The 23,537-nt window shown below is 37.5% G+C and overlaps 1 protein-coding gene across 2 annotated transcripts in view; it reads right to left on the bottom strand.

The window, feature by feature from the left end:
- Nucleotides 1–9,920: 9,920 nt before the first annotated feature.
- ltbp3 (latent transforming growth factor beta binding protein 3) overlaps nucleotides 9,921–23,537 on the bottom strand; it is a 66,035-nt gene continuing 52,418 nt past the window's right edge. The window contains exons 19-29 of one of the 2 annotated variants that reach the window (XM_041800991.1): nucleotides 21,640–21,768; nucleotides 21,193–21,363; nucleotides 20,890–20,970; nucleotides 20,634–20,762; nucleotides 20,397–20,534; nucleotides 18,227–18,367; nucleotides 16,816–16,944; nucleotides 13,087–13,248; nucleotides 12,507–12,596; nucleotides 12,267–12,395; nucleotides 9,921–10,902 (exon numbers count right to left, since the gene is read on the bottom strand). In XM_041800991.1, coding sequence (XP_041656925.1) covers nucleotides 10,751–10,902; nucleotides 12,267–12,395; nucleotides 12,507–12,596; nucleotides 13,087–13,248; nucleotides 16,816–16,944; nucleotides 18,227–18,367; nucleotides 20,397–20,534; nucleotides 20,634–20,762; nucleotides 20,890–20,970; nucleotides 21,193–21,363; nucleotides 21,640–21,768 — 1,451 coding nt within the window. In that variant the 3' untranslated portion in view covers nucleotides 9,921–10,750. The remainder of the gene's footprint in view (nucleotides 10,903–12,266; nucleotides 12,396–12,506; nucleotides 12,597–13,086; nucleotides 13,249–16,815; nucleotides 16,945–18,226; nucleotides 18,368–20,396; nucleotides 20,535–20,633; nucleotides 20,763–20,889; nucleotides 20,971–21,192; nucleotides 21,364–21,639; nucleotides 21,769–23,537) is intronic. The other variant, XM_041800992.1, reaches the window with a different exon arrangement.

Below are 23,537 nucleotides of genomic sequence, written 5' to 3'. Positions count from 1 at the left end.
TAAATCTATGAGCTTTGCACATTTGTTTGTAGCCACATAATTGACCAGATTTGGCCCTCATCTCAAAGAGTATAACTCATTTTTACAATCTATTTTATGCTTGAGGATGCTTTTTCTTCCCTACAAGGCGGCCTTGCTGGAAATAACTCCCTGTGAGAAAAAACTCTGATGCTTAGATAACATTTCCTCTTCCAAATTTGGCAAAGCATGAGAATCTTCCTTTGTTAACGCAGATAAACTTTACTTCTCATTTGTCTTATAAAAGGCTGTCTAGAACTAATTATAGTGATCCATGAATCTCAAACGTATTCAAGGGAGCAGCCATTGCCTTTTAATCTGCATTACTATAAATAGATAATGCATCTGGGAATCTCATCATATTCAACCAGGAACACTTTGGTGGGATTAAAAATCTTGATAACACTTTAAAATACTTTTCTAGTGATGAGCGTGTATTAATGATAAATTAACAGCAAAATAATTGTGAGTTAATGTGACATGAAGAAGTGAGATGGGCATTGATCAGCGACTATATGAATCAAAATCAGCTTTATAGGTCAGCTTTGCTCTCAATACACAGGAATTAAACTTTAAATATAAAAATAAATAATACGACAAAAGAATAAAAACATAAGATTTAAATATGTTCAGGCTCTTGTTGGTATTGTTTCTAGTGTATACAAGCCCATGAGCGTTGATGGTATGTTTGCAAAGGGTGCAAAAATGCTGACTAGATGTGATCAGAGTATAAAACATGCACGGGTGTGGGGAGATTTGCATGAAGGGGAGAAGATAACTTAGGCTAGCCGATTAGTGCAAATGTGCATATGAGGTGAGGGATTTTACCACACAGAGCCTTCTTTCAATATTTGAGTTACAGTGAATAAATAAATTACTTGCAGCATTTGACTGTGGTAGATAGATTAAATTAGTTATTAGTACAGTGAGTAGATTATTTAGTGCGAATGAATATGAGGTGGGGCATTTTACCACAGATAGCCTTCTTACAACATCTGAGTAACAGTGAATAGATTAATTACTTGCCATTTTTAATAGTTTTGTACTCAATACCACACTATCAAGACCAAGACTTACCAGAGACCAGATTGCACTGAGACCAAGACAAGACCAGGACTTTTGGGGGTCAAGACCGAGTCAAAACAGAGACCAAGACAAGCCAAGACTGAGACAAGACCAAGATCATAAAAATCCATTAAAAAAACATGACAAGGTTGAACAGTTAAAGGGCATTCTCTCTATAATTTTAGTTTTCTTTTTAAAAATTTGACAGATAAAAACAAAGTTATACAGCAACTCCTTCAAAGCAAAACATGCAAAATTCTCAAATCTTAACAAATTTGTTCAACTAACTTTGTGTAAAAAAATCAATCCTTGTATGGTTTTAAAATCCACTGACAAGTCTGGAATTATTTTAGATATCTGAAAATGAGATTTTCATCTAGATTTGTCAGGTGAATGAGGCCTAAAATAAGTGTTCAGAGGTATTTCTGACTAGAAATAAGATGGCCAGATGTCAGAGTTGTTTGTTATTGTTTTAGCAAGTGCTTTTCCTTATTATCACATTAATGAAGTCAAAGAATAGCAGACCAGTGCTGGTCTAGACCGGTCTTAATAGAAAATCCCGAGTCTGGTCGGTCTGAGACTGAGACAAGGCCGAGTAAAAAAGCCTGAGTGTCCAAGACAAAACCAAGACATTCAAAATGTAAGACCAAGACCGTTCTTGAGTACTAGTAAATAGATTAAATTAGTTACAGAAATATCAACAGTATAATGGCTAACATTATGAAACAGGGCTAATAAAATGAGTAAAACAAGAATTCATATGAATAATGCCTGCCATGTCACTGTTAATTAACACTAGTTAAGTGTCATTATTGTCTTTTTGGAGTTAAAAAAACAGACTCTTCTTTACACTAATCAGTGTTATTTTAGCCCCACACTTCTTTGTAGTGTTAGTGATTTACTCTCTCAGTGTTAGATCATTTTAAATTATTTAAGTATTATCCTCATATTAACAGTGAAAGGTATATATATTTATGTTATTAATTACTACAAATATTGCAAAAATTGCATTAGGATTTTAACAGGTTACTGAGTTTTTTTTTTCTTTTTACCTCAGGTGTAAATTTAAATCTTTACAATGTAATAATTGACATATAGCAATTACTTTCCATGATTAATAAGATTGCCATTTTATATTGGACAGTTGTTGCAAAGTCAGGTGTTTTCTGGTTAGTATGAAGCACAGACAAATGCATCCTGTGATGATAACAGCACACCACTCTTTGCTGTAGACAACATTTGACACAGGCAGGCAGTTGGTAACTCAGCAGATGATTTCACTCATGGTGCTGAAGTGTTTAACATAAAAATGGAAACAATCCACTAGAATCATGAGCAAAGGAATCCTAGCAGTGGTCACTGTACTAAAGGAAACATCTAAACACATCTAGATAAATCCAACAACATCTTAAAAAACATGTAAAATTTCTCTAAAACCTAAGGGCTTATGAGACCTTATCAAATAGGCCAGATCCACTGTTTTATATTTCTATGGCATGGAAGATATATCTCACATTCATCTGGGAAAGCTCCCATAGAAAGCGTCTTGGTAGAGCAGGACTTTTCAAAAAGTTGCCACATGAGTGGGACTCAGAGCAGGACTCAGAACGGAGTTAAAATGACACTCTGGATTGTTTACCATGAGATTTCCACACTCCAGTTTTTGCTGTGTAGTTGCTGATCAATGTCTGATTTACTTCTTCATGAGTCATAGATTAAAGGGGACATATCATCAGAAAAAAACTCACTTTTTCAGTATGTTCGTGTTTTTGCATGAATGTTTGGGTGTCAAAAGACTATCTCAAATATGAAATTAGCTAACTGAGTCCTCTGTTCATGACCTATGTGTGAAAAAATCAGATCTGATCTATTCAGAATCTGTGTCCATTGAGACATCACACTAAGTCATAATAATACCTGCCTCTCACCTGGTGTCATCACCCATAGATCTCCACCCATAGTGATAGAAGCACATAGCTCTGCTCAAGGTGGCACACCACAGGGAGAGAGGGGCAGAGTGAGAGCGTTTAAAGAAGTACACACCAAAACTGACCGTTCTTAAAAAGCTGTTTAGAGACAGCTCTGGTGTTAGGTACATTTTTTTTTAATCTAAGCAAGGCACAAGTTGTTTTTTAGACTCTGTGGACTGTGTCAAAAGGTCAAAAGGCACTGATACAATGATATGGAACACTGTTTTTAAGTATTACAAATATCTCCTTCCATGGGCAGAGGGAGGGGGTGGCTCATAAGGGGTTAAGCCCCAAATGTTTTCTCAAAAGCCCTGAATCTAGTATGTTGCTTATGAATGTTATGGTAGTTCAATATGAGAAACAATTGGGCCTTAATAACCTAAACAATTTATTAAAAAAAAACAACAACTTTTTTTTCATGATTAAGGACTAATGCACTCATTGTGGGCTAAAGTACTTTTAAAATTGTGAAATATCATGCAGTTTTAATTTTTTGGTGAATAAATGAATATCTGTAACCCCAGTTGTTGCTTTTATGTTCTTTGTTTAAAAAAGCATAGTTTTAACTGTAACCTTTTTCACCAAATTCATACCTTACCTTTACAATGTAACTTAAAAAATAAACATTTAGCAGGCAGAAGTCAAAATTATTGAACTTCCACATGGTGCATCCTGATTTTACAATGATTACACTTTCTGTGCAGTTGGATTAAGAAAATGATAGAAGCGATAAGCATCATTTTTACCCATATGATGCATAGATTTGTTGGTATTTTAATTGCAAAATCTTGTTTAAGAATTACGAAAAAATAGGGCAGGCCAATGTCTGATAAGCAAAACCTTTCTAGAGAAGCGGCCCCCTGGGGCTGTCATTTGTTTGGGCTTAACCCCTGATATTTAACACGCTGCCCCCCCCCCCCCCCCCGCTCGAGTAAATCAAATCAGCAAACAACTGTAAGGATCATTTGTGTTTTAGCTATGTTTTTATGTGCAAATTGCCCCTTGAAGGATCAATGAAGTTGATGGAATTTAAATCAAATCAAATCAAATACCCTTAAAAGCATCCAGTTCACTCATTTTCAGGTCTTCTATGAGTTGTTCCATGTAAAGGTGGCAGCAAATTTGAACACCTTTTTCCCACAGGTCAGTTCTGACCTTTGGAACAGACATAAAAAGTTCCTGGGACCAAAGACTGTGAGTTCCCGCTCTCCTCAGACTGACTGTGTCAGACAGTAGAAATGAATTAGTCAAAAATAGACTTGCAAATAAGAAATTTCCTGTCTTTTAGTCTGTATGTATACATAAAGTAGTAGTGCACGAGTAGAGAGTGAATGCTTTAAGATGACGCGTGCATGCATAAAACATTGCAAGAGTCCAGTTCAGTGGCAGTCGCAATCTTCCTTTTAGACTCAAAGACATGTTTTGATTGTCAAATAAGAGCCCAGTTTCAGTTTTAGCATCTTTACCAGTTGCTGAATATGAAGATTAAAACACAGGGATTCATCAATCAAGATTTCTGTTGCACAAAACAGACTTGAGCTACTGTATGTAAACAGAAGTGGAGATGGAAGGACGGTTTTTGGCTTTATTTTGCATTTGAAAACATCATGGTGGTCATTTTGCCTGCATTAAAGATCTAAGAAAGAGTGCGTAAGGTAGCAAGCAAATGAAAAAAATCAATTCTGACTTACTTAATGCAGCATCTACCTCAACTACACACTGGGCTTAATCTCTATGAAACTGCTCTTTCAAATCCACAGAACAGCAGATATCACATCTCTGTTTGCCAAGTAATGGGTATGAAATATGCAAGTCATGACATGCTTGTCCCCCGAATCCCAAAGCCAACTGCGGCTCAAAGAAGAAAGTTTTATATGTTCAGTCTACAGCCATCAGTACCACTGGGTTAGAGTCCGGTCAGTGCGACCTACTAAAAGATATTTATATCTCCTCAACACTTTTTTTTGAGTTGTCTCCCAAGGACAACTGTGCTATTTCTGTAGCGCTCCTCGTTCACTCTCTATCTCTCTCATCCTGTTTCTTATCTCTCTCTCTCCCTAAACTAGTTGCTGGAGGTCACCCTGCTGTTCCAGTTGAAAATTATATAATTATTCGACAGAATGAAACCAGGACAGAGCTGTGGTGGAGCCACTTATGGTGCAACGTGACTCACCCGGCTCACAAGATGAGGATCATCTATAGATGGAGACAGACAGCTCCGTGAGTTATTGCACCTAATTCCTGGTGTGCAAATCAGCAGACGAGCTGTTTCACATGCAATCAACATGTCTGGATCACATGAGAGCATTGTGAGTTCATTCACATGTTGCTGGAGAGAATTTTCCAGGAGGAAACTTCAGGACAGGTGTTAAAGCTAATATATATAACCCATTTTCAAGATCTTCTATTCAAGGTGCAAAGGAAAAAAAAACAAGTATTGCATCTGATGTATAACCTTATGTTGGGCTTAAATGGCATAATAGGATGAATAATGCAATACAATACAATAATGATACAATGTGGTATAATACAATTACATGTGATGCCATACTACAGGGTAATATACTATATGATACCATATGATACAGTATGATATGATACTATACAATTTAATGTGATCAATACAAAGGGGCACAAAATGATACAATACAATAAAATGTAATACGATACGACACCTTAAAATATGATGCATCATGATGTGATGCAGAAGATATGATAGGATACAATGTGATACAATATATCATGAAACAACTTTATACAATGCAATACGATAAAATACAATAAGATGGGATACTATACTATAAAATAAGATTTGATATGATAAAATATGTCACAGTAGGATAAAATATGATACAATACAATACGATGCAATATGACGTGATGGGATAGAAGATATGATAGGATATAATGCAATACCATATATCATGAAACACCACAATACAAAATGATATGATAGAATTCAATACAATGCGATATAATATAATAGATTATGTGGGTGTGATATGATACAGTGTGATATAATGTGATAGGCGACTGTATGGAATGATAGGGAACGATAAATTATGACATGACAATATGACACATTTCATGGCATTCAAATGATATACTAACTACAAGTGGAAATTACATCACACACTACATTACAATACAACACAATTGATCCAGTTCAAGACATTACAATACGCTGCTTAACTGTAAATTCTCAAAAGGATGACTACACATCATGTTTGTCTTTTACACTACAGTAAATACATTATATATTTATAATATATTATTACATTATAAAATAATGAAATAAATAATGTAAATAATTTATTACAAATTCTGTATATTGTATTATACATTAAATATGGTATGATGTGATACATTACAGTACAGTACAAAACTGTACGATACAACACAATACGATAGGGTACAATATAATATAGTAGTGCATGATACAACACGATATGGTGTGATACTGTAGCATACCTGTACATACAAAGATGATACAAAATGAAGCGATACAGTACAGTATGATTTGATACGTACAGTCTGATACAATACCGTATGGTATGGTAAAATACAGTACCATATGATACTATACAGTTCGGTATGATATGGTACAGTACGGTACGATATGATACGAAATGATACAACAAAATACAATACTATAGGATATGACATGATACAATATGGTACCATAACATTTGATACTGTCTGATACAATACAGTATGGTATAATATGGTATGGTATGATATATTATGAAACAATATGATATGTTATGGCACAGTATGGTCCAATACGATACCATATGATACTATACAGAACAATACAATACTGTATGATACAATGCAATTCGGTATGATATGGTACAGTACGATACGATGCGGTACGGCACTACATTACATAATGCAATACAGTGTGACACATTCCATTCCATTACGAAAAACTACGTCATGATACACTGTACAGTATACAATATGAAGTCTGGTACATAATTTGGGCTGGGCATAGCATGTTATGTTTCATTATGATAAAATACAAAATGATAAGATGCAATATGATGCAACACTATACAATATATTGTTACTGCAGTTGGGTATATAATTAGGTGGTAAACACAGCGTTACATACGTTACATCATGATAAGATACCAAAATGTTTTCAAAATCTAACCAATCATTTAACATCAGTGGCAAAAAAACTAGCCTCAAATTACAGTATTCTGATTTAAAGAGCTTGTTCTGAATTTTTACAGTGTCAAGAGGTTTTCTTATTTATGACAGAATTCTATTTAAAATGATGTACTTTACTGTGCAATATACCAAAAAACCTGACCTGTACAGTAAACGCTAAACTTTCTATAACCACATACATTAAGACATCTTCGGGAAAAAGAGGCTGCCTTGACAGTTGTTGTCTGACAACTTTCCTATTATAGTTGTGGCTTCTAAAAGTAACAAGATTGTTTTTATCAAAGCAGATTCATCTCAAAAGACATTTATTTATTCTCTCTGAAGGATTTGTCTTAGGTTTATTCAGTTGATTGAAAAATATCAAAACTATGACTTTTCTTCATTGCAGCAGTGATATCTGTCAGATTTATCTCGCTTACAAACCTCAGAAATGCAACCCTATTATTTTTCACCAGAGCTGACCACACAATAATTCAGACAGTGTAGCCACAGCTGGATTGAAGGGAAGCAGAATCAGGACTGTACACGTGGCTCCCTCTAGTGGAAGATCTTGGGGATCGTCATTGTATTGCTGTTTGAGATGTGCAAACTCATGAGTGGGAGGTAAAAACAAAAACCAGATATGCGAGAAAAGTATGTTCTGGTCAGATGATTGAGTAACTTAATGCTGTGAAAAAACAGGTTGATAAATACTGGATGGATTAGATTATTTGTAGAATAACAGCAACGTTAGAGAGGACACATCTAATAAGAAATGCCCATGGTGGATTGGAAATATTTTGTCTTATAGCTCGATCTGTTTTGTCTGGATGGAGTTTTAAACGTCATACAATGGTATATTAATATTATTTGTCATCCAGATGTACTTTTACTCAATCTCTAAGAGATATTGTGAGCTTGATTGCTGCTCAACCCACACAAAATAAGACTCCACTTAATTCCAACACTAGAAGTGTGGAATAGAATCCCAATCCACCCTCTTTACCCTGCTTTATTGAATGTGCAGCACGAGAAAACTAGTGTAGAGTAACTGGCCACAAGATGGAGCTGGTCTACTGCCAGCTGTTAAATATGCTTTCCCTTTCCTTTTAACTGCTAATTTGACACAAAAATTGCAAATCCAGACTCTATTAATCCCACTTTTAAAACTATCGTACAATTTTGTGAAACTGAAATCTGAGTCCTCTCTGGTTTGATATAATTCATCAAAAATACACATGGTTTGAAAGATAGATACTGTACTGTGCAGAACTTTAAGACACATTTGGGCCGTGAAATGAAATAAGGCGTGTAGTGGCAGGTAAGTCCACCTTGAGGGCACAATCAGGTTGAAAGCAGGATTGACACAACATTGGTTGTGCTCTGTATGTCCTTGCATATTACCAGAGAATGGGGAAATACAGAAATTGGTTGAAAAAATAACAAAGTCCATGCCTTAGGGTGGAGTGTGGTGGATGTAGTGAGCAAGCATGGCTAAAAGCACTGTCCGGGTGGGTTGTGGAGTTACACAAGCCTCTGGTTGCAGTGTGAATTTTGGCAGCTATTTTTAATTTTAGTTTTAGTCTTAAAATGAAATGCATTTTAGTTTTAGTCCCATTTTAGTCATTTCTATCCTTTTTAGTTTTAGTTGACGAAAACTCAAAACATTTTAGTCTTTTAGTCCATAAAAAGTCCTCACATTTTAGTCTGAACTTTTAGTCCAAGCATCTATTTTCTTGCCTAAATTTGGGACCAAATCATGGCATTGGGTCCCTGCTCTCGACAGCTGAGAGGCAGAAGAGCTACAGATGCATTGCATTTTGACAGATTTACCCACAGTGGAGAAATATCACAGATTATGAATGTCAGACGAAAACTACATTACATTTTAGTCTAGTTTTAGAAATTTTGTTTAGTCATCTCAGATCTATTTTTGTTAGTTTTAGTCATGGAAAAAAGGCTGTTGACAAATAGTTTTAGTCATAGTTTTAGTTGACAAAATTAACACTGCCTGGTTGTGCTTTTGATGTCCCAAGGACCCAAGGATTGCTGGCAGTCTCCAGACGTATTACCAGGTGTGAAAAGGCGCCGACAAAAGGAAAGCTGCCAAGCTTGACCTTCGCTGCTGAGTGACACACAAATGTATGAACCTCTCCAGCCCTGGGGTTGTGGCACACTGGACCCTGTGGTGAATCCTTAGTGCCCTACATGCCCAAAACTTGCCACTAAAAATACCATCTATTTCTGAGATTCAGAAAATCCCAATTTATCCTGTGGGCCTGAAATAAACTGGAAGCAGCCGAGGCTCACCCAGTCCAGAAGAAAACAGCAAAATTCCTCTTATTTCAATATGTGAGGCCTGGACCATAATTCATCAGGGCTCACCAAAATTGGACGATAGTAGACTAGGAAATTGTTGCCTGGTCAGACAAGTTTTTTGCTGTAACATAATGGTGGTTCAGAAGTTGGCATAAACAAAATGAAAGCCTGCCAGACCACCAACAAGCATGACACAATATGCTTGTTAGTGGTCTTTAGCACTTGATCTTACCATGTTTATATGCCTAAATGCACAGTCTGCTGCAGTGTGATTTGCCGTTTGGTATTTCTGTTAATAAGCAGTTGAACAGTTATACCTAATAAAGTGAATGGTGAACATATATCAGCAAATAAAAAAACCCCAGTCATAACAAAACAGATAAACACGTGTTGACATCTTATTTTTTATTAAAGTCTTCTTGTCAAAAGCTTCTTTGGTTTTCAAAATACTTTAATGCAGCAATCGTGACAACAGACGTCAAACTTTCATGTTTTTGCGGAATAAGCTAAATAAAGCAAATATTCCCGCTATATTGTTTAAGTGCATGACTTTTAATCTAGCTTACAGTCCACTTAGTTGCACATGTCAAATTATACAAAAACTTCAGGTTTGTCATATTTTACAACAACAAATAAACAGGGATAGGACAGGGACCATTCTTACACACTGTCAGACCATCAAACAAACTGTACAATAACAAAAGACAAACAATGTGAAGTTAGAAAATACGCTTCAGATGACGTCAAATAAGGAACAGATACAAGAAAATGTTGACTTGAGGGGAATGTAAAGGGGACTACTGTGACATTTCTAGGTTGTGACGGTATTATACAAATATTAAACGGGCTTAAGTAGACAACCAGATTGATCTTTGGATCTGAATTTCAATTTCAAAACAATGCAACATGGAGATCAATGAAAGGACACAGAAATGCAAAATTTAAACTTAACAAAAACTGCTTAAAAACAATAATTACAAAAATGTTTGTCAAACATCTGAGCTGTATTGGATGGTATTTTTTAAATGTGAAACAGGGATTGAGAGAGGAGCAGACGGTGATATGTTTTGCAAGTTTTATATTGGCCAGCACTATGGGATGGCTGCTGCTGAGAGCTCCTGTTTTTAGGAGCAAGTACACACAGTCCCCTGTCTGTACTACAGGCGTGTTTGAGTCCGTCTTGTACTGTAGAGAGGGATAAACTGAAAGGCACACGGAGGTTATCGGGTCCTGCGTCGGACACAAATGTTCGGCCTGCGTGTGGGCACAAAGCCGTGTTTGCAGTAGCACTTGTATGATCCGGGGGTGTTTACACAGCGTGCGTTCTTGCATGGGCTCACACGAGTTCCTGGTTCTCCACACTCATCAATGTCTACAAGGAAAAAAAAAGCATTTACAATTTTTTACAAGTTATATATACATTCACACTCATTTATATTTGCATGTATATTATTTAAAATAAGTGAGCCCTCATCAGACCAAAGATTAGTGACACAACAAGATTGTTTAAGAATATTGCAGGAGACAGTTGGAGCTGTGTGAACCGAGTTGTCACAGCTGGAATCAGGCTGGCTGATGGTGTTTTCTGCAGTTCAGTTTGTTGAATTGGCAATATTTGTTTTTTGACTATGCAAACAGAAAAACAGAATATGAAAATCTTGCACCCGATATACCTCTGCCCCACTCCTGTCTCTCCTCCTTCCACATATAACACTTTGCAGTATCAGACCGTCTGCTGCTGAATCAGCAGTCTTTACAAAGTTGTGGTATCTTCACTGAACTTTTTTTTTTTTTTTGGATGTAACAATTTTTTACAATTATCATATTGTAAATTTTGCTTTTTCAGGACACTTTACTTTCACTTTGTAAAGGGAACATAGTGTGGAAGGGAGAGGTGTAAACAGACCTTTAAGAGAAGCAATTGAGCCAGACAACTGTGATTTTTAAAAACAATAGGACACCAAGAAGTAGATGCCCCCCTTGGTGCCCTCTGAGTGGGCAAAATATGATAAAGGGTTATCCAGGGCTCCCTCTAGTGGGCAGGGTGCTCTCAGTAGATGAAACCTGAGACGACACATGACCAACAGTGGAGAAAATGTAATCAAGTGCCATAATTCCCTTGGTACAAACAATGGCCCGGGGCCCAAATGTGGCCTGCAGCCCATTTTTGATTGGCCCGCAGAAAATTTTATAGATAAAATGAAATATGGCCCACATTAAAACAGTGCTACCATGTTCAATCTGTAAACAAACATTTTGACAAAAAGATATCTTGATAAATAACTTTGATGGAGTATCACAGCAAATAGCAGCACCAATAACTTTTCAGGGGCAGAGCCAGTGGTAGCCAGGGCTAAACAGGGGCCCCTGAAATCTGATTGGCTCCCCAAAATCCTAGAAAATGACTGTCTATCTGCCCTGTCCGCCAGTCTAGCCAGTTAGGCATACTCAGTAGCTAAGCATGTATTAGCTTACATTGAATTAGTCTTACTAACTTAAAACCCTCATGGCGGAGAATATGAAAGTGGCCCCACCATCCTAATGTATTTTTGTATGTGGCCCTCTGTGGAAAAAGTTTGGACACCCCTGCTGTTGTGGATATAACCATAACAATAAACGTTGAATCTTATCCATGTTTTGAAACTATTTCATGTTTAATATTCCCAGACACCTACATTTCTCTCTCTGCCCCTTAAACATCCTCGGTCTGCAACTGGTCTAAAGGCCTGTACAAACCTATACAGCGGGTGCGGGAGTGGTCCAGCCTAAAGCCTGTGTTACATTCACACATGGTGCCAAGGTAGGAGCGGACGCATCGTCCATTTGCACAGCTGCACTCGTCTGAATCCTCCTCTGAACTATCACCTTTACCAGACAACAGAAAAGGAAAAGAGGGGCAGGAGAAAATAAGAATTAGTTTGGTGACAAAAACAAGAGCGTGTCTACCCATGGTGACAGAGGTGGTGTTGGTTTTACCTGGGTTGTAATTGGCAAAAGCTGCAAGGAAATCCTGCTCCCCATCAGACTCAGTCTCCAGATGCATCTCACACAGACGGCTGAACATCTCTGAACAAAGGGAATAAATTTCTGTTGAGCTCAAAAATTTCAACAAGGCTGTCCAGGGTCAAAGATGGAGGTAAAGTCAGGTCCACGGGACAATCCTTTTCATAAATTGTTACTAGATTTTTAGATTTTTAGCATGGGAGGTGTTCTGGTTTCTGTATGTAGTGGGTTTGCAGAGCTTGAGTTTTGAGAGAGAAGACTGGTTTTCGGTGAACAGAATCTGTTCGTGAGGAGTGTGTTGGTTGGCTCATCTCATTGCACACCACAATCTCTAAGAACAAATGGTTGAACTTGTTAATTTGTCTTGTCATGTGAGGGGTCTCTTACATTTTCAACATCAGTAAAAATATTCAGAATCTTTTAGTTTGTGCCAGGCCTAAGACTAACGGCCAGCTATACCAGAATCACTGAAAAACTGTTATCCCCAGAGACATATTTCATCTGCAGAAGATGATGGCTTATGGGTTCTCAGATTGGCCCCTGGTTGTCTCACCTGAGTTTCTGGATGGACAGGTGTTACACTCCGGCCCCCAGCCACGGCCGTAGTGACAGCAACACTCTGAGTAGGTCACCACAATATCGTTCCTGGGCTGGCTGCAGATCAAACCTTCATCAACCTGCAGGAAACACACGTCTTTGTGGGCTGCAGTGCGATCTGTGTAAGATGGAAGGTAAAAAAAATAATAATCAAAAACAAAATATGAATTTAGACATTACCAGAATTGCATAATAGTTCTGTACAGTTGTGCTACAGTCCAAGGTTAGAAGCCACATTCATCCATGTCTGAGCTCTGGGATTAATAAGAGGCTGTGGTATGTGAGTAGGTGGAAGATGTGCACACCCTATAATAACTTTATATATAGAGCATTAGATATAGGGCACATATCTATATATAGATGTTTCCAAGAGCTTAAGAGAAAAAGCAAAAGTATGAGCTTCCTTTTTTGCTTGTGAAAACGTCAGAATAAAATGCAATGCAGATGTCAACAAGATGAAGGCAACTGAAAGACTCTTGAAAGGCAGTGAAGCAATGCAAATATAAATATAAATAAAATAATAAGTTTGATTTCTATTGTTTTGCATTTGGAACAGTTTAGGTTTCATTTCTGATTTTTTGTACTGCATTAAACTATGGATTATTGATTTCCTGTTCCTGTTCCTTAGATACAGAATTTGCTTTATTCTGAAAGAAAAAATTAATTTTGGGTAGAGCAAAGATTGTGACTTGAATTTAACACCAGATAAAGGAACTTTAAACTTAACGGACTGAAAGGAGAAATAAGAGAATAGTGAAAAGGTGAATGTTTTATAACCGATGACTTTAGATTTGTCCACTGAGCTGTCTGTGAGTGTTATTAACTGAAACATTAAGGAGAAGTGTTGGATAAAATTTACAACACTGTGGCTGCAGGGACATTGATTAATGGAATTTAAAATATAACACCATAATTATGTAATAATGGACCATAATTGCTTTGAAATTAATGCATGAATGCTGACAGCCCTATTCTGAAAATATAATGACACAGAATGCAGTGTACAACAATGGCAGCCTACATCTGAATCCTTATTTTCTCTAAATGCAGAAATCTGGTGGTTCTTTGTAAGGCATACATATTAAAGACACTGATGTTTATCTAACTAGAAAAGCTCTCAGAGAGCACAGACCTCCGCCATTAGCCCTATCTCCCAGTAGTGAAGAATCCTTTAAAAACATTCCTGGGTCCAGACGGTGATCTGGATCACTCGCAAAATGTAATTTGCTGTAACTCTCTCCCCAGTGGGGTGGAGACACGGTGAGGCAAAGCATTGGCTTTGCTATGTGTGGTCTGTCATGGCGGATGCACCCATGGTCTCACCGGATGACTGAAAGTCATGGCAGAGGGTGAATATTCCTCTATTACTCCCAGCATTGTGAGTATTCTCGCTACAATTCGCTGACTTTCTCTCTGTTACGCTCCACCTCGTGTCCTGGGCGTGCATCTTTCAAACTCTATAAACTCCAAAACTTTGAATAGAAACACACCAAAAAATGCTGCTGGGATTGAAGTCACTCATGTCTGCCATCTCCTGGTGTAAAGTGGTAACAGCGCAGACCTCCGCCATTAGCCCTATCTCCCAATAGTACAGAATCCTTCAAAAAATTCCTGGATCCAGACGGTGATCCAGATCAGTCCCAAAATCTAATCAGTTCTTCCTTATGCCATTTTTTACATTTCCTGAAAATTTCATCAAAATCCGTCCATGACTTTTTGAGTTATGTTGCCAAAAAACAAACAAACAAACCCGCCCAATCACATAACCTCCTTGGCGGAGGTAATAAAGTAATCATGAATGAATATACAGGGTTCCTTTTAAATACAAAGAAAAAGATCTTAAATATCCTTCATAATAACAGTGCCTATGAAAAGTATTCACCCCCTTGGATGTTTTACCCTTTTATTGATTTTATAAATCAATGATGGTCAATATAAATTGGCTTTTCTTGACAAAAAAAAATGACCAAAAAACCTCTGTAATGTCAATTAAATAAAAATATGTAATATAAATTAAGTGACTGTCAAATTATTCACCCCCTCAAGTCAGTATTTAGTAGTTGCAGCTTTGGCTACAGTCACAGTACTGAGTCTGTGTGGATAGGTCTCAGTAAGGCTTGCACATCTTGACACTGCAATTTTATTCCATTCTTCTTTGCAAAACTGTTAAAGCTCTGTCAGCTTGCAAAGAAGAATGGACATGAACAGACACAAATTCTCTATTGAGGTCTGGGCTTTGACTTGGTCACCCCAGAACATTCACCTTGTTGTCTTGTAAACCATCTCTGTTTAGCTTTTGGTATGCTTCGGGTCGTTCTCTTGCTGGAAAATAAATCTCTTTCCCAAGCTGCAGTTCTCCTGCAGACTGAACAAGATTGTCCTCCAGGATTTTCCCCTATTTTGCCGCATTCATTTTACCCTCTATCTTTACAAGCCTTCCAGGGCTGGCTGCTGAGAAACATCCCCACAGCATGATGCTGCCACCACCATGCTACACCGTGGGGATGGTGTGTTTGTGGTGATGTGTAGTGTTTGGTGCCTGCCAAACATAGCGTCATGTCTGCAACATTTTGGTCTCATTAGACCAAACTTGACCATGGACCTTCTCTTTGCCACTCTCCCATAAAGCTTTGACTGGTGAAGAACCCAGGATAACAGTTTCAGAGTCTCTCCCATCTCGGCTGCTGAAGCTTGTAACTCCTTCAGAGTTATCATAGGTGCCTTGGTGGCCTCTCTCTCTAGTCTCGTTCTTGCATGGCCACTCAGTTTGTGAGGATGGCCTGATCTGAGCAGATTTACACATGTGCCATATTCCATTAGTTTCTTGGTGATGGGTTCAACAGAACTCTTGGCTATGTTCAGTGCCTTGGAAATGTATTTGCATCCACCCTCTGACTTAAACTTTTCAATAATCTTTTCTCTAAGTTGCTTGGAGTGTTCTTTTGTCTTCATGGTATAGTGGTAGCTAGGAATACTGATTAACCAGTGACTAGATCTTTCAGACACAGGTGTCTTTATACCACAATCACTTGAGACATATTCACTGCACTCAGGTGATCCCCATTTGACTAATTGTGAGACTACTAGCACCAATTGGCTGAACCTCTGTTGAATTAGGTCAGTCACTTTAAAGGGGGTGAATATTAATGCAGGCACTTATTTTACCTTGCATTACTGTACTTACTTGACATTGTAGAAATCAATGTGATCACTTTGACAGCAAAGATTTGGTAATTTTTTGTCAAAAAGCCAAGTTATTGGAAGACTGGCCTGTGGTCACAGTAAAAATGTGAATCACAAACCAAACAAGCAAAATGATCGTACATGAGCTCAGACCATTAAGAAATAAAGTAGCTTTTTTGAAACAATTGTTTTTTTTCTGTCAAAACCAGTCAATCCATCAGTAGTTTTAACTATAAAAACACAGACAAAAGAGACACAAATAAAAAGGAGGCATGCAAAATTATATAATTTTTACACACTTAACATACTTTGACATTTCTTTGTGTGCATGAATGTGTATGATCAGTATGTCATATCTTCTCTGGGCTATCTAGGCGTTTCCAGATCAGATGGGACAAATTGAGACGATTTAAAAACAGAAATCTAAGCGTCAGATGTTGACGTAAGCCAAAACTCATTTGAATCAGTCATGCTCAGCCAGGCAGACGCTGATTTTACCCACCGTCATAGACGCACTGTTTCAGCGCTGCACTGAAGGTGAGGGGAGGGTCACAAAAACAGTGAAAGGAGCCGGGCGTGTTCTCACACCTCCCATTCTTACAGTACGAGGGGTCCTGGCACTCATTCACATCTGCAAAAGGCACCACAGACACTGGTTACAGTCTGAACATCTGCTTGGAGCCAGCTCTTACTCTGTAGATGATGGACACAATAAGAGATACCCCTAATTCATCATTAAACACTTGTTTTGTGGCGTTCATAAGGCATTGTGCCATTTTTCTGCAACTGAATTCAAAGCAGTGACATTGTGTTGATTTGGTTGATGATAAACGACATTGTGTCCATCCCCTGAGTGTCCTGCTTGCATTCTCCTTTAGTTTCTTGCATATATGTTGCATTAATGGTGAGGAATATGACATAAATGAGTTTTGGACATGCATCAAACATGCAAACAAACTGAAATATCTGTCAAAGCACTGCAGATTACAACAGAAAACTTGGACTTAGTAAAGATACAACTCAGTCTTGTATCTGCCAAGATGTTTGCTGCCAGTCAGCAGAGAGAAAACACACGCAGCCCAGAGTGTTTGTCATTGAGGCCTAAACTTTCTTATTTTTATCTGATAGTTGTTTTTCTTTAAAATAAACAGAACTAAGTTTGGTGGGATCTCAGGTTTATAAACCAGTGGTGTCAGAGCTGAAGGTCAGTGGTGACAGCGCCTTCAAGTCCCAGCTAGTGCTTTGGAAAGCTGTGCCTCTGGATGCATGGCTGTTCCCAAAACGACCTACTTTAAAATCAAATTTCAAAACATACTCAATCCTGGTATGACAGTTGCCTTTTTAACAGCTTTTTTACCTGTCTGAGTAGTCCCTGATGTCCTGTTGTTTTTGAATTGTTCTCTGTGTTTTTGTGCTAATATATTTTTGTAAGTTTGAATATTTATTGTTTCAGATAAATTTGAAATATATTTCTTGTTTTTGTTACAACAGAAAGCTGGCTTCATGTTTACAGGAAACAAGCAAGATCTTTTATTGTAAAAATGATGTTTGTTGCTAAAGTAGAAAACATTTAAGCAGCAAAAATTCTCAAATGACTCAATTTCAAATTACATCATATTATATGTAAATAAAGACTGAGCTTCTCTCTGTGGTGGAAAAATATGTCAACACCGCTTTGCTGAACTACAGGATCTTTATCATTTTATCTAAAAGTTCAAATGATTGATTCGGATAGTTGTAGGGGTGTGACCTCAAAGCCACTGCAGTCTACTTGGAAACTCTGGCTCCAAACTAAGCAACAGTGCAATAAGTCAACACCCATTAGGGGGAGGATTATGGCTTCCCTTTTACAAAAAGAGTCGAGGTGTAGATGCGTTGTCCATCTTTACACACAATCAAGGCTCTGCACTCACCAGCCTGCTCCTCAGGAGTCACACAGCTGTTGCGATCGATGGCCAGGGTCCAGGGTGGAGAGCAGATGCAGTAGTACGACCCTGGAGTGTCCACACAGTGGCCATTCTTACAGTTTTCTGGGTCCTCACACTCGTTCACATCTGTAGAACAGAAAGGTAAACTTAAGGCTGCTGATTCATGAGTAGTCCTGTATATTGTCTTTTTGAACATTTGCTTAATCTGCTTCATGTTCTTTATGCATGTTCTATGTATTTTGTAACTGTTGCTGTCCACTCCAATGATGACATGTTAAATCTTTACATAGTTGTTGGTATTTTCATTGCAGGGCATTGTTTGCACTCTGTTTTGTTCCGTTTGTTTTCTTCCCTTCCCTTTTCTTGTAATATTTTGTATTTTTGTAGGGAGCCAAATTTAACATCTGGCCAGGGACTGCAGATGGAAACTAGCTCTTTGACTAACTCTGGCATGTTTACAGAAATGTAGACTAACATGCAATGTCCCTGTAAATCAAATTTAAAATATGAAATAAAGGCTGGAAATGTACTTGCTGTTTCACATTGTGTCCGTGTATGTGTTGATTTATTTCAGCAATTCAATTCAAAAAGTGAAACTCATATATTCTATAAATTCATTACACATAGACTGATACATTTCAAGTGTTTTTTTATTTTAATTTTGATAATTATGGCTTACAGCTAATGAAAACCCAAAAGCTCAGTATCTCAGAAAATAAGAATATGACTTAAAACCCATTAAAAAGGATTTTTTTGACAGAAACATTTAATACTTAAATGTATGAGCACGTACAGCACTCAGTACTTGGTCGGGGCTGCTTTTGCATAAGTTACTGCAGCAATTGCGCGTGGCATGGAGGCGATCAGTCTGTGGCACTGCTGAGGTCTTATAGAAGCCCAGGTTGCTCTCAAATCAAAATGAAAAGAAATAAACACTTGGAATATATCAGTCTATATGAGTTTTGCTTAGAATTACTGAAATAAAAAACCTGCTTTGCTGATATTCTAATTTATTGAGATGCACCTGTACTTGCCTATATGTGACATGTTACTGCTTTACCTGATGTGTGTGACGTCAACTACAAACATGGAGACACTAGACGAGGTTACTATAATGTTGATTCTGAGGACAAACTTCACTCCAAAGTGAAGTATTAGATCAGCTCAGCCTGATGGCTTGTGGTAGGTCGTACCTTACAAAGTCGTACTAAAGAGTACTTAGCTTGACCACACCTCTTTGTGGAAACGCAGCTGTAGTGGCCACATTATCTGGTGACTTTCAGCCTACAGTGTTTGTAGATGTCATTACAACAGCACCATGGCCGGGAAGTCCCAGACTACTGCATATTCAAAACACTTTGCATTAACAGAAAAGATGGATGCAAATAGCTACACCACAAAAACAAACAGGTGCAGCATGAATGTATATTCAAAAGTAATTGCACTGACAAAAAAAACAAAAAAATAAAAACATTGATTGCTTTAGATTAAAATTAGTCCAATGGAAACTTTCCCCAGGCAGACAAACTACATAAACCCTGTGATAAGGTTTCCAACAGAAGATTTTTGTAGATAGATTCCAAGAAAGAGTTGAGAGTCTAAGTGAAACATCATCTAAAGTTTACTAAAAGTATCAAAAATATCACTTTGTGGCCTTCACACATCAGAATGTTGTTCAACACCATGGCATGTTTGTCTGGGCAAAGTGTCCATCGAACTGCCTCTGTTGTGAAGCTTTTTGTTGTATTTTTTATCAGCGTAAAGCAATTTGAATATGCATTCATGATGTGTCTGTTTGTGTTGTAGCTTTTTGCAACCATCTTTTCTGTTTATGCAAAGCATTTTTGAATACAGTAGTGTGAGACTTCCTGGCACCTGTTGAAAACCGATTGTCCTTGCAAATGTCTATTTCTTTAGTTTTTGATCATAATGTCAAAATACATACTCATTAAAAATTTATTTTTGACTGAAATTCCTGATTCTTCATTGTCACTTGTGGAACCATAACACCAATCTTAGTTTTATCATTTTGTCAACTCATAAAACAGAATTTATCTGTCACAGCTGGATGTCGCATTCACGCCCCATTAATTTTTGATGCTCAAGAATGTCTCTTGTATCACAGGGTCTTCCAAAGAAGACCCTCCTAACTCACCTGCTACTGTTGTCATTATGCACTTCTTCTTGTTGGAGTCTGGAGACCAGGGATAGTTACAGTTACAGTAGAAGGAGCCTTCGGTGTTGATGCACTGGCCATTAGTACACAGAGACTCATCATGGCATTCATTTACATCTGAAAGCAAGCAAAGACAAGGAACAATTATTTCTCAGGAAGTTACAAAAAACAATGCTTTATATCATTTATGGTTTTATGGTTTCTATGACAACTCACCAATGCACTCGAGCAGGTTGCTGTCATAGTAGAAGCCCCGTTGACAGTAGCACTCGTAGCCTGGCAGCGTGTTCTCACAGCGACCCTTCTTGCAGATTTCATCAGCAAATAAAGAGCACTCATCAATATCTGTAAAAAAAAAAAAAAAAAGTAAAAATATCATCAAAATTGCAGATGTTGAAATGTGTAAACTATCTGAAGAAATATATCATGACACTTATGCTTAGGTGTTTGGATGCTGTGGTAGGATATTTACCATGGTAAGCAGGCAGGCTGTACATGAGCCCTTCATCGTAGTAGAGACCTTGTCCATTTGGACACAGGTAGTGGAACTCAGCTGTGAGGAGGGTAAGACCATGCATAATTCATTACAGTAATTAAAAATATACACAACACTTAATTTGCATAGCATTTAAGAAGCCAGGAGACGGTGCTCCCTCACTCTTGTCATTAGATAAAACATTAATATGCCAAGCTAAACTTCACCAATGAATGTTGCACATGTGCAGTACTAGTTTTGTACTTGAACTACACATGACAGTCTCTTCTGTGATTTTACCTGAGTGGGAGACAGGACAGGGGTAGATCTCACAGTGATCTCCCCATCCCACCCCGATTGAGCAACAGCACTCCTGCTTGGTGACATTGGTGGCGAGGACACTGTCACAGAACACGGTGTCATCCAGGTTCAGGTAGCACTCCTTCTTCTCATCGGTCTGCACTCGAACTGCTGCTTGAACAAAGTCAGCATTAGCAGATGAAAGTTTATAAGCAACAAGAGTGACTGAACTAAACCTCAAATAGGTGTGCCAAGCTGGCATTTCTTTTAATTTCAGTGCTTTAAATTGACGATAATTGTCTGGCTAACAGACTCACCACTTTAGGGTGTGCTTATAGTTAAATGTTTGGGGTTTGGGACATGCAGGGATCAAATGTTCAGGCCTGGGTAAAGCGCTGGGATAAAAGTAGCTCTAGGGTAAAGCAGAGGGAATCAGAGCAGGCTTACCCTCGCAGCTGTGTTTGTCCTCTGAGAGGACGTACCCGTGATTGCAGACACATGAATAAGATCCGGGTCTGTTCTCACAAGATCCGTAGGGCTGGCAGAGATTTCTGTCTGTGGCACATTCATCAATGTCTGAAAGGGAAATCACACACACACGGCTTTAAGTAAGAGAAAAGCCATTGATTTATTTGTTCAGAGATGTTAAATATCAGGAAATGTGTTGTCAACAGCATGCATGCTACTTTTGACAAGAAATACAACAATTAAAATCTTTTGGGTGACATATAAATGACATCTGACAGTGATAATATAAATCATTGAAAATTACATGGACTGTATAAACAAGGACATAATCTTAGCTACATCATCCACTGGTTTCAGAAGCAAATTTTGAAGTCCAGAGATGGCAGATGCCATATTGGAAATGCTGCATCAAAGTTACTTTTGTTAACCAAGTAACAGGCAAAGAGATGCAGCGATGTTCCTTATAAATATGACTCATAGCCTTGATACTATTAAAACAGATATGTTAGGGATGCTAGAGTACTGTTTGTTCCACAAAATACTCAGACTAAAACTGTTTTTAACAAGTTTTTAACATGTTTCTTCAGTGAAAATGGGCTTTTAGAATAGGCATTATGGAACTTCAGGGGTTACAAATATCATCTTAAGATTTTTCTTAAAAGAATAGAACCGATTCTGAGAGAAACACATGGGATTCTTGCTAAGTTGTTCACACCCATGTACTGACTAATGCCATATGCTTGTATGCTTGAAGCTCATTCATGGTTTTCCTAATTTGCAAGGACAAACACCCCTTTTATGCCAATATACGGTCATGGCATTCTGTGCAAACAGAGAAGGTTCACATCATTGAGAAGAGAAATAGAAAGATGTCACTAATGTCCAAATTAAAGTAAATCCTAAAAATAATCACACACTGGATTCAAAGTATAATAACTACGTAAATGTAGTGTAGCTCCAAATGAAATGGAAGAGGTCAGAAAACTAAATGGGTAAAGGTTATGTACAGTTAAATTTCAGTGATTTAAATTGGTGTTCGGTGAAAAAACTAATGTGAAAGGTTTATTCCTAATTTAATATTTCATAGTAAAGATAAAACAATGCATTGTTTGATCAAAGGTTGGTCAGGTTTAAGTTATGCATTTTTGCATGTTGTTCAATAATTATAAAGTGCTAAATTGGTAAAAGTGCTGTTTAATATTGTGTTTTCTTATGGCGTTCATTACTCTCAGGGGTTAGCTTTTTTAACCTTTGTGGGTTAGCTTTCTTAACTTGAGGTAGCCAGCTTTCATAACCATCAGTGGTTAGCTTTCTTAACCTTTATGGCTTACCTGTCCTAACTTTCATGGGTTAGCTTTCTTAACTTTTGTGGGTGGTTTATGTTTGTTGGGGTATTAGCTAACAGTTGCAGCAAGCTCAGATGGATGGGACATGATGAGATCAAACCATTGCAAGCAATGCTGTAAGTTATTCATGTTATTATAAAGGAGTGAGGTAATGTAGTTATTCCCTGAGTTATATTAACAAAGGGGAGGAACAGAGTGCTAATAATGACCAATTATTTATTTCAAAAATGTAAACTTAACCTTGAAATTAAATTCACAATCATTCAAATAGATTTTGTTGTACTCAGGCTAACATATAAAATAAAAGTTAACAAGAGCACAGGAAATAAAGGGTTTTAACACAATTTTCTGGTGGAGATTAGATTAAATTAAGAGATGGTCATGTGATATACAGCAGTTATGAAGATTATTTTAGACCATTGTGTTTTATTATGAACATAATTAAAGACAATGTAAAAAACTTTTATAAGTCAAAAAGAGATTTTAAGGGAAAGGAAATCCGTATCAACTCATTTATTTATCTACAAATCA

The sequence above is a fragment of the Cheilinus undulatus genome, linkage group 12 (assembly GCF_018320785.1).
Source record: "Cheilinus undulatus linkage group 12, ASM1832078v1, whole genome shotgun sequence".
Lineage (NCBI taxonomy): Eukaryota > Metazoa > Chordata > Actinopteri > Labriformes > Labridae > Cheilinus > Cheilinus undulatus.
The sequence above is the reverse complement of the archived record's forward strand: the minus strand, read 5'-3'. Positions and strand labels throughout refer to the sequence as shown.